Source organism: Zeus faber, assembly GCF_960531495.2.
Source record: "Zeus faber genome assembly, chromosome: 14".
In the NCBI taxonomy this organism is placed as follows: Eukaryota; Metazoa; Chordata; class Actinopteri; order Zeiformes; family Zeidae; genus Zeus; species Zeus faber.
This window is the reverse complement of record NC_137200.1, coordinates 16,371,890-16,384,016: the sequence shown is the minus strand read 5'-3', so window position 1 is coordinate 16,384,016 and position 12,127 is coordinate 16,371,890. Positions and strand designations below refer to the sequence as shown.

Here is a 12,127-nt window from a genome sequence, read left to right as displayed (position 1 = left end):
AAAAAAAAACCCAAATAAATACGCAATTATTTATTTATTTATATTATTTATAAGGAAAAGTGTGTATATATATATATGTGTGTGTGTGTGTACATACGATACATATATATACATACAATATATATATATAATATTGTATATGTGTGTTTGTATATATATATATATATATATATATAGTATATATACATATCTATATTTGTATGTGTATATATACATATGTGTATTTGTATGTATATATACAATATATTATATATTGTATATATACATATAATATATATACATACATATATACATACATCTGCTAAATGCAATGTAATGTAATGTAATATATATGTATCTGTATATATGTACATACAATATATATATATATACATACTATATATATAATATTATATATGTCTGTTTGTGTATATATATAGTATATATACATATGTATATTTGTATTTATATATACAATATATTATATATTGTATATATACAAATAATATATATACATACACATATATGTGTCTGTATATATATATATATACAATATATATATACATACTATATATATGATATATATGTGTGTTTGTGTATATATATCGTATATATACATATGTATACTTGTATGTATATATAAAATATATTATATATTGTATATGTACATACTATATATATATGTAATATTATATATGTGTGTGTTTGTGTATATATATATACATATATATATAGTATATATACATATGTATATACAGTATATATCTGTATATATATGTATGTATGTATGTATGTATATGTATATATATATATATATATGTATGTATGTATATGTATATGTATATGTATATATATATATATATGTGTATATATATATAAATTATTATATATAAATGTGTATATATAAAGGGAGTTAGATCACATGGGCTGGACATTTCCTGACCTGGCAACCTCGCCGTCGAGAAAGCCAGCGGAGTTGATCGATTCATTTGGGAGCGGTCCTCCGTACGCACCGTGCGGTCCGTCACTGATTGGTGCTCGAGTAGCGCCGTCACTCCGCTCATTGGCTCCCGGTCTCTGCGGTCCCGCCCACCCACCGCGCTGTCAGAGCTGCACGACAGCAGCGCAGGCGGCCCTCTGCAAAATTCGCTCTCGCATATTCACAAACTCCCACGAAACACTGTTGTCGAATAAAAAAAAAAACCAAAAACAAATCACAAGGCGTCAGAAAAAGATGGATGGCTGGCGCCGAGACAGTGACTCGGATTAGATCGTCGCGCACTTTTTTTTTTTGTACTCATGTTTTGCTTCTGACACCACCCCCCCCCCCCCCCCCCCCCGCACTGGATGTGGAGCGACTTCACCGGGATCCCAATCGACGCTCCCTGGTTCGTTGGCGTTCGCAGTAAGTTGGGACTTCTGTTTTCGACTAAAACTAAACAATGCACCCAGGGATGCGAATGATCCCACCTTTCCCCGTCATGAGGACGAGGTTTACACACTAGCTTACGTTACGTTTACACGAATGGATAGTTTTGTCAGCTCAGTCGTTTCCTTCTGACAAAAAAACATGTTCTGGTTTCCCGGGTGGGGGATGTTCCCCCGACAAGTTGTGTTAGAGGTATTGTGATTTCGTTCGTTTCCTTTGTTCTTTTCTTATGGCCTTTAAAGGCAACAACCCTCTAGGCAAAAATATTCACAAAAAAATATATATCTTTGGATTTGGGATTTTTCTTTTCCTTCTTCCTACTTTGCTCCGCGCAGCCTTCGGAATATGCCCCTTAACATTGCACTTGCATGCCTGCATGTGACGAATAATCAACTTGATAGCTCGATCAGATTGAAAAATCTACGAAAAATCGAAGAAGTTCAAGTTTTACATGAACCACATTTCAGGGATGTATGTCTTCATTATCTTGTAATACATATTTTGTATTAACCTGAGCAGTTTGTGCGGGAGCAACGTCTGTGTTTTTACATTAGACAATTCTACAGCCATTTACACGTATTGAAACAGCTCAGATTTGTGCTGTTCCTTGTGATTTAACGCCCAATTCGACTTGGGAATGTTTTACCCAGGTTTAAAAGAAACTAAAACCCCATCAGTACATTGATTGCTTTTAAGTATTAAATGTTTACTTTTCACTGACAGCGTACTGTATGTGATCAGCATCTTGTTCGCTTTTGTTCATTTCAGTCTATAGGAGATGGCAACTGCTCTCAGTGGCCGAAATCCAGGTGGACGTGGACCAAACCGAAGTAAGGGTCGGATTTTAGGCATTATTGATGCCATACAGGATGCCGTGGGACCCCCGAAACAAGCTGCTGCCGACCGACGTACTGTTGAGAAGACATGGAAACTTATGGATAAAGTAGTAAGTATGGGTGCTTAAATCTGTTATGCCCTACCTCTTAACAGTGACATGATCAGTGTTACTGGCCCTTGCTCAAACACCTTCGAACCAAGTCTGAATATTGTTTTCCAGAAACTGAAAACCTGCCATGTTATTCAATTTGGTCTTTGACAAATAGTGTTCATCCGTTATCAACAGTAACACCAGGTATAAAGAGAATGATGGCATAGATGTTCTTTCCAAATAAATAGATGGCAAGTGTATGCCTATACAATGAAACTTTACGTGGGTCTTTTCGTTAAGAACCCTCTAGATGTGCCTTAAAGCAGTGTTACATACTTATACCTTCTTATTATTGTGCAATTGTAATATGTCTGCCATCAATATCATAAAAAAGCTGGATACAAAATATGTTTCTTGGATCAGCATTTAGATCTTTGACCATCTGTTGCCATCCATCTGTGTCTCATGATTCAAGTTCAAGTTCAAGTTCAAGAGATTATTTGTCACTGATTGATGCCACATATACACCTATGTGACAAATACTGGTAGATAAACATCAGCTATTGGATGAAGTTTTATATTTTATTACGTCTTCATCTATCGTCATATATTGACAAATTTAACAATCAAATCATATTCATAATTTCCATCAAGATATTAAATTGTCTCATGACTGATGTCACATATAGACCGTATAGAGCAGAGGTAGAATTGACTCCCTTCTCCATCTCTTCTGGAGGAACAATAGTTATCCCTTCATTTTGAAGCAAATCCCTTACTTCCCATGACAGTGATTTTATGTTCTTCTGTGATGCCATTGTAGATTCCATCATCAGTTCCCTTGGTACTCGTCATCACATTGAATATAAATATAAATTTGTCAAAATGCACCCCTTTTGCGTAACATTTGCATGCTCACTTTCCACCGAACCGTTTCACAATGTAAGTTTACATTTCTAAAAAAACCCACCAGGCTTCATTGTAAGTTTTGTGTCATTTTTGTCGCTTATCCAAAGAAGAACCAATTCATCAAGCTTCAAACAGCTCCTCTCAAATGTCTATTTCTCAACAGGTCCGCCTGTGCCAAAATCCAAGACTACAGTTAAAAAACAGTCCGCCATACATCTTGGATATCCTGCCCGATGCCTACCAGCACCTTCGGCTTATTCTGTGCAAATACGAAGAGAACCAGATACTCACTCAGCTCAGTGAGAATGAGTATTTCAAAATCTACATCGATAGCCTTATGAAGAAGTCCAAACGAGCCATCCAGCTCTTCAAAGAGGGGAAGGAGAGGATGTACGAGGAACAGTCACAGGAAAGGTAGAGTAAGACATGAAAGACTACAGTTAATCCAAGTTGTCTGTTGTTGGATTAGAGAAATTGCTTTTAACCTTCGGTTTGTGGAACTCTCAAAGGGTAGTCCGGGGTAGCTCTGCTAGGCGGGGGGGCTGCTTTTACCCATCATCTGCCCAGGATACCACCTGCTTTAAAAACAAAATAAAAATGCACAGTCATTTCACCATAAATCGAAATGCTCTGGGGTTCTCACCTGAACTGAACCCTTTTTAAATATAAATGTAAAGGTTCTCACCTAAAGCAGCCTACCGCCTGTCCAAGTCATCCAATTATAAGTCTGTGCTGTGCACGGCAGCATTCAGGATAGGTGCTGCAGGGTGCCCTTGATGTGGTCGTCACCGAATAATGCAATGGAGCGCAAGTCATTTGTGGAGTGGCGTCTCTAACCTATTTCCATTCCTTGCAAATTCAATTCAATTTTAAAACGTTATTCATCCCCAAGGGAAAATTTCAAAAAGGCATAAAAACAGACACAGAGACAGCACATACAGACTTATAAGACTGTGTAAAACACACATAAGAGTCAACAGGCGATGGCCATTTCAGCTGTCCAGCCTGAGGAATGGATAAAGTGCTGGTGTATGGGGGGTTGATTTCCATTCCTGTGCTTTCAGTGTTTATTTCTTAATAATTAACTGTATATTTTCATTGTTTATTTTTTAAACACTGTATTGAAGTGTGCTTTCATCGGCGCTTAAGAATACTGTATTTTAAAAGAAGCTGCCCATGAATGCATTTTGATTTAAGGCCCTTTTTGTTTTCCTGAAAAGTTGATGGTTGATGGTTGTTGGTTGTTGTAGATACCCAATAATGCCACTGAACAGAGGTTTTCCAAGATCCTACCTTGCCTTCCAAGCCACTACCCCTTGAAAATGAGCGAGATACTAACACTTGGCATGATTGTATAGTTTATTATTCATTTTTCACGTCTTTAGTGATTTGATATGCTTTACTGCTATACTCTGTGTTAAAACATCTACTCTGGGATCATGCACAGGTTATCCAATAATGCTGAGAAAGACTTTGCTGCATAGAAAAGAGAGGTTTGCCCACTGAGATGGGGTTACAGAAAGGACACAGCAGTTGTTGTTCTCCCTCATCGCCCAGTCTATCAAGCTTTGGCTGTTGTGTTTTTTTTTTTTTGTTTTTTTTTGAGGGGGTGGGGGGGTTGCTGCTAGGGGTGTGATCTGTCATCCAAGCTTAAATCAGCCTGCTAGGATCTGTCCTGATGTGTCGGAGGACGCTGGGGCCGCTTCATTACTGACAGATTATTACAGGAATGGAGGTGGAGAAGATAAAACGACTGCAGTCTGTCTGCGCGACGCATATAAGTGAATCAGCGGAGCCTCCGTGACCCAGTGCTGCTACAGTGGGCTTTCATCTGAGAGGGCAGTTTGAAATGGGCATTCATGCAAAATTCAACTCACAGCGTTGTTGTTGTTTTTTTTTTGTGTGTGACATAAAAATTGATTCTGGTATTACATATTGGCTGACATCACCGAAGGAGGAGCTTTGCCTTCTTTTTAGGCATTTGTTTTGTATTACAGCAACATTTGCTTTGGAGCCGGCACCATTTCCTCTCTAACAATGACCTAAATGCATTATGGTCACTTAGTATTGACAGCGGGACAACGGATGTAAGGGGAATACAATGGACAAGACGAATTAGGAGATGAAAAAGTACTTTTTTGAGATGGCTTGGGATGGACGGACGGACGGACGGACGGACGGACGGACGGAGGGAGGGAGGAAGGGAGGAGAGTGAAATAGGCAGGACAGAGAGGGGCCATTTAGGACATTGTCTGTATTTCACACCAACAGGATGGTTGTTATGGTTACGCATCTTCTCTTTTTCGTGGGGGGGTGGTTGATTCACCCAGGCTGTTACACGTTCAAGGGAAAAGTCTCAGGAAAAGTTGAACGATGGTTCAACCGTCTCATCTGAGAGGCTTCTGTAGTTCTTCAGCCTCATCAGTGTAACAAGTTTAAACTTTTCATGATGTCACAGATGGAACGATAGGGGAAAGACATTTGAACTGTGCCCCTTTTGCTGATAAACTATCACGACCAGCCACGTGATGGCAAACTGGCAAATGGTTTGTACTGAGGAGTCACACCAGCTCAAAATATGTACATGTTAAGATTGAGATGTGGAGATTAGCATCGCTTGTTCATTGTCGAATTGACAGCCTCAGCATCACTGTGGCACAACCTACGCTGCTTTCAGATCCCACTCGTAGCCTGAGCCACAAGTTAAGTCAGTTCTGTTTCATACTAGAGCAACACAATGGGCTTCACATTAAAAGACCAAAGAATACTTGAACAAAAGGGAAAGTAGTAATGCAAAATACAGTGTAATAAAGGTCAAATTGTAATAAAAACATAAAATAAATAAATACTATTCAAAGATATGACAAAAAACCCCATAATAAGTCTACTGAGTCAATATGCACAATGTTATGCTGCTGCAAGCCCAAAGGGTCATGAATTAAAGATAAATCGTGAATTTAAAGTAAAAGCTTGTAGTGAATATTAATTCAGGGGTTACCTTTTCTTATTTCCACTTAATGTTATTAACATGTTCATGTAAAATATGATTTCTCTAGCTATAATGCAATAACTATAACGTCAAATTAAAATGTTTTTGTTGAAGGTACTATCAAGTTCCAGTTTTAGGATTAAATGTACTCGTGTGATTAACCTAAATGTATTTTCTTTTCTTTTATTACATCTTGTTTATTTCATGCCATCGCATTTTGACACATGTTTTGCTATTGGATGTTACAGGCACCCACTGCCAAAGGAAATTTACAGTCATTCAGTTTCGGGAAACTGAATACCGAGCATCTCAACCGGCTGCGCTCTGAAGGCCCCTTGGAGTCAGGCCGCTGGAGTCTGATGCACTAAGGCACGGGAGACAAGTTCGGTTATTAACACCGGTCCCAAGTAGTACATGCACATTATGGGTTTATCACGGTGAACACCTTGTTTACCTTTCCTCCATAAATTCCAAATAAACCCATGGAACTCATGCAAGTTTAACAAGCTAATAAGATTCACATCTTAGCTGTGCTCTGAAGGTGATACAGGTAGGCCCGAAAAATAAGAAAGTGTTAAAAGTTTGATGCGCGCGTTTATAAGGCTTAAGTATTCGCCTTGCTTCGTGCAAACCCGAGACCAAAACATTTCAGGTTTCAGTAGTATCATGCAACTTGTCAGGCAGACACGTCCAGGCATGCAGTGTGTGTGTGACTGTCTGTACACATACTGTAAGAAGCCTGTTTCCCATCATACAGCCATGCTCTCTAGACATGTTCCATTTCTGTTCAAAACTGGCCTCAAACAATACTGAAAACATTATACCGCAAATGTCACCATTTGTTCACCCTGCTGCCATTTGTTGTTAACGTTTGATCACACAAGCCCCGGCGGGATTTCTTCAAGAACAACCGGGGTTGTGTGGGCAGCCATCTCTTCTATGTGGGCAAAATAATCTGTCTGATTCAGCCGGGGGCGGGGGCAGAAGTGAAAAACTGTGGCAGATGAAGCATTTGGTGTGCACTGCATGAGCTGCAAAAAACAAACAGGGTTTAACCACTAAGTCGCCGTTCTCCCTTTTGCAGCCCTCGTTACAGACCAGTTTTCAAGTCCAGATCAATATTTTTCCATGTGCTTTGCCAGGGCAGAGGAATGAGAGAAAGGCTTTTCTGTCCTCACCTTTTTTTTTTTTTTTTTTTTTTTTTTTTTTTCTCCCCCCCTAATATCAGGGACTCTGAGCAGAATCACAATGTGGTTTTGAAATGCAGCTCTAAAATGTCCTACAAATTGTTCCCCTTTGAAGAGCCAGCTGAGTGATCAAGCATCTAGTGATCCTGCCTGCTCCGGGGACTCTGTCTTTGTCATGGCCTGTCTAGCACACGTCCGTCTCGCACGCTTGATTAACTGATGTTTGGCCACCCACCCCCAAGCCTTACCCCCAGACGGCACCCCCTATCACACCATTTGATGTAATTTAATACTAGCCCACCACAACTAACCCCCCTGTCCCTGATTACCCCAGACCCTGCGTCTGACCACCTGATCCCACCTCCTAACTAAGTCTCCCGGGTTACACATTTTAGAATAATAATTACAAACGGGTATGTTCTGAATAAAGAGACTGCAAATCTGCTGTTCACTTGCCAGTTTTAGTTTCTAGATTATATATGTTAGCAGGTCTTCAACATCCTACACCTATGTTAAGTAGCAATTGATGATTTTGCCATTTGCCATTGTTGCCTATTTTGGAATCAGAATTGTGGATTTCCTGTACTATTTTTTTTAATGAGGGAAATTGGATTATTTGGATTTTTCTTTTATTATTATTGTTATTGTTATTGTGATTATTATTATTGTTATCATTATTATTATTATTTTTTGTTTTCCCCTCCTAAACAATGTTGGCACCTATAGTCCCCTTAGTGACAGTTGGACTCTTACTCTGCACAAAGCAAAAGGGGAATCAGCAAAAGCCCCTGTCACTTACTTGGAGGAGAGTTTTTGCTGAGTTTAGGGAATTTCTTTCTTCCCCCACTTGATAATGTAATCCAGTCAATCCGTCAAACATATTGACAGTAAAGTGACCAAAAACGGACCATATAATTCTTCATTTAACCGGGTTTGTCTGTGTTAGATTAAGCCTCAGAACAGAGTCCTGCATAGACCAGCATTAAATGACATTGACAAATTGTAGAGCTGTGGCCTTCATAACTCCTATAGCGGGGGCTCAACTCACTGCAGGAGATGTAAAATGCCCGGAGCGAGCTGTAAACATATTGTGCTGCTAAGTGAATAAAAGTCTCTGTGGCTTCAAAAACTTTTGATTTAGAATGTCCTCATCCAAAGCCGTTTCATAGGAAAAACTCAATAAGTCAGAATAAATGCGGTATAATCAGGAGTTTTGAATGTTGGGGAGGGTAATTCAAAAGATGCTGCCAGTTACTTTTGGCACTCGAGTAACTAATTCAGCCAATGTGTCTACTACTAACTCCTTTTGTTATTAAGTTGAATTAGTAAGAAATAATGCTTCAGATACACAAGTTCTGACAATAATGTTGGTCCGATGGAACACATCATTTATATTCAAACATCGTTGTTTGATTGATTTGAGTTGATTGGTTGTAGATTGCGCTGCCTTTCAGTTGCTGCTTGTGGCAAGTTTCACGAATACGTTTTTACATCCTACCATATGGTTTGTGGTGGACACTTTTATATGAGCCCGGGTGGCTGCCGTTTGAAGTTTTTTTTTTTTTTTTTTTTTGTGGCCTTCTGGGACGTCGCGAGCTACAGTGAATTTCGCAAGTGATTTGCACAGAAGGGCGTTTTATAGCCAGGCCTGAAAAGCCTGCCTTTAGCAGCTTCCTAAAGTAATTGTCTCTAAATCAGATGAATTAGAAGTGCTCTGCTTTTTGCCAATACAGCTGACGGAAAGTGGTCACTGCACCCTCCACACCCGAGTCCATCAAACTGCTGGGAATATGAAATACCATTTTGACCACGGAGCATAAAATAAGTTTGAGGAACCCATTTACTATTTACAGCGTATAAATCTTTAGAGTCTTCGGGTAAATGTTTTAATCTCTTGCTGTCTGTCCTGTCAATTGTTTTCATCAACTTCCATTTAACTTTCTATTAGTAGAAGAGTAATCTCCAGTAAGCAATTTAGCTGTCGGGTTAGAGGATTTTGGTGTGATGTGATAGGAATTACAGATCATTTTGATAAGCAAGGTAAATCAGTATGACTTGGTGCTGTTGGTGGTGTAGTTGGTGCAAATTAAGATTATTGTACTGCTGGTTTGATGGCTGAAATCCTAAAATGGATTGCTCTTATAACCCAAGATTGTTTCAGTGTTGTACTTACAGTTTTTGGCGCTGTTCTGTGATGCACTAATGGCCAGAAGGATCATATTCAAAGAGTGGGGGTGATTACCTTTTTTTCTTTCCCACGCTGCTCTTGGTGGCGGTGCGACCAGTTTGGTATACATTTCCCGCGACCAAACACAACTTGAAGAAGTGATGTCAGAGGGAAGTATCACCCCACTCCATATCGACACGGGGCCCGTGTCGATGAGTAAAGAGTTAGAGAAAGCCAAGCCACCTGGGGAGGAAGTGGAGAAGGAAGTGGGGAAACGTAAGAGTGTTAGTAAGGAACCAGGAAGCTGAGCGCACTGGGGATGGGTGGGGTGTGAAAGCGGTGGAGCGTGGGGGCCCAACCAAATGAGCCCCTGCATTTCGACTGCGGTGACCGTCATTTTTCTACTTACTGACATGCACTCGTTGAAATGAATTTGTGACTCTTAAGGATCGGTTTAGTGAAATCCAAATATCTCGGGGGAAGTGGGAGTGAAGTTGGGAGGTTAATCTCTTAATTATTACAGCTGATTTTGTAGAAATAATATTTTTTTAAGGGCATTGCTTTCCCCCAAATCAGGGGTCTTCTACTTTTTTGTCCCAAGGAAACCTTTGTGGATAGAGAAACAGAGCAGGACATTTTTTTTTTTTTTTTTAAACATACCTTTCTGTTGCATTTTAAGCCTGGCCTATAATGACATATTTATATAATGCCCTATTAACCTATTTTTATTTATATACTCAGTTTTGATGCTTACGGTTCCTGTTTTTACTTCAGATTTAGTAGACAGCGTGACTGGTCTGTTTTGGGGGGAAAAAATACAGTGAAATTCATAAATGTCAGAAAGGGTTTTAGATACTCTTTAATATCTATACAATAATACAAACCATTTACCATGTGTTTTTATTGGAGTCAAGCCATGCACCAGTTATGTCTGTCAGAGACACAGTGCGTTACTGAAAATTCTGAGCTTTTTGAACGCACCATAACCCCAAAAGCTCCGAATCTGCTAGCTTTAAGCTGATTATTGATTCAAACAATGCAGCTGTAAATCTTCAAATTAATAATTTTACCACCAAAAGTAAAAGTAGCACAACCGTTGAAGACCACTGCCCTAAATGATATTACTTTAAAACTGTTCTATTGTTCTAACTATGCTGTTCATATGTATTTATTTTTTTGTCTAACTGCATATTATTTTACAATAATGACAAAATGTATTTCAAATAAGGCTTAATTGGAAATTCACACAGCACCTGGAAGCCTTACGACTGGATTCTCTCAGCATTAGACAGCCGTTTTGGGACGCTTCTTGGGTTCCCAGTACGAGGCATGAGAGTCCCCTCTTCCTAAACCATCCATTATGCAATCGCTGCTCCTGGGGAACAGGATGGATAGGCTAAGAAAAGACCTGCGAGTCCTTTTTCTCGCTGCTTTTCACCACCTTTCCTGCTTTTTATTACTGTTTGATTGATCGTCCCAACTGTATGCTGCCCCCCACCCCCCTTCCTCCCTTCCATTCCAAATGAAAAGGCTTTTAAGAGCTCTCTCTCTCTCTCTCTCTCTCTCTCTCTCTCTCTCTCTCTCTCTCCCCCTCCCCCTCTCTCTCTCCCTCCCTCTCTCTCTTTCCTTCTAACTTAATGGACAACGTGTGGTGGCTCTTTTTCCCCGGCGAACGCCCTCCAATCAGCTGAATAATTTATGCTATAATTGGTCCTCAGAAACAACTGAATAAGTGACTCTGTAGACTGAGTGCCCACCTTCTGCTGTGTGAGTCTTTCCGCTCCCACACACCTTCTAACGTTTTTCCCCACCTGCTGTTCTCCTCTTTCTCTACTTCTACTCGCTTGCATCTCTCTCCGTTGCCTCATTGCTGCTGAGATTGCCCAGGGCAGAAGCAGCTTGCCGGGTAACTGCTAGGAGGTGCCCTGATAGACATCTCATCTAGTGTGATAGCTCCCGGGTGAAGCCATTATGATCTGCTGTGGCCAGGCTGCTTTCGCCCTATCTCTTCCTTCAGCCGCATGAAAGCACACACACACACACACACACACACACACATACACACACACATGCACACACACACGCACACACACGCACACACACATCTCAATCCCCTTACAAAAAGCATCTAGTCATACATACACTGTAGCTGCTGTGTCTAAGCTCTAGAAGGCCTTTTATGGATCCAGTACTGTACTCACCCCTTCAAAAGAGTAGTTCCTCATCTTGCCCCAACACCCCTACTTCCTCTTAGCTTAACCGCAAACCCCTAACCACTAAAGCAGCTTGGTTGTGTCCAACTCCAGGCCACCCCCTACCATAGTCAGGCAGGTGGATTCCCTCTCCCCTCGCACATTCCATCCATGGAGTGCGTTTTGCAACCCAGTCTGCATTGTACTTCTCCAGCTATCGATGCAGCATCCTTCCCACATTCCATAAAGGACACAATTACATTAGTGAACAGATACAGCCTTGTATTTTAATATTTTTTCCATCCTTTTTTTTTTTTTTTTAATAAGTCATTGCAATCCCAGGCGAT

At 40.1% G+C, this 12,127-nt stretch overlaps 1 protein-coding gene across 1 annotated transcript in view; it reads left to right on the top strand.

Annotated features, from left to right (window-relative positions):
- Positions 1 to 1,353: 1,353 nt before the first annotated feature.
- Positions 1,354 to 12,127, top strand: part of cblb (Cbl proto-oncogene B, E3 ubiquitin protein ligase) — a 43,080-nt gene continuing 32,306 nt past the window's right edge. Inside the window, exons 1-3 of the mRNA XM_080013450.1 lie at positions 1,354 to 1,384; positions 2,177 to 2,354; positions 3,409 to 3,659. Of these exons, the coding sequence (XP_079869576.1) occupies positions 2,187 to 2,354; positions 3,409 to 3,659 (419 nt within the window). The 5' untranslated portion in view covers positions 1,354 to 1,384; positions 2,177 to 2,186. The remainder of the gene's footprint in view (positions 1,385 to 2,176; positions 2,355 to 3,408; positions 3,660 to 12,127) is intronic.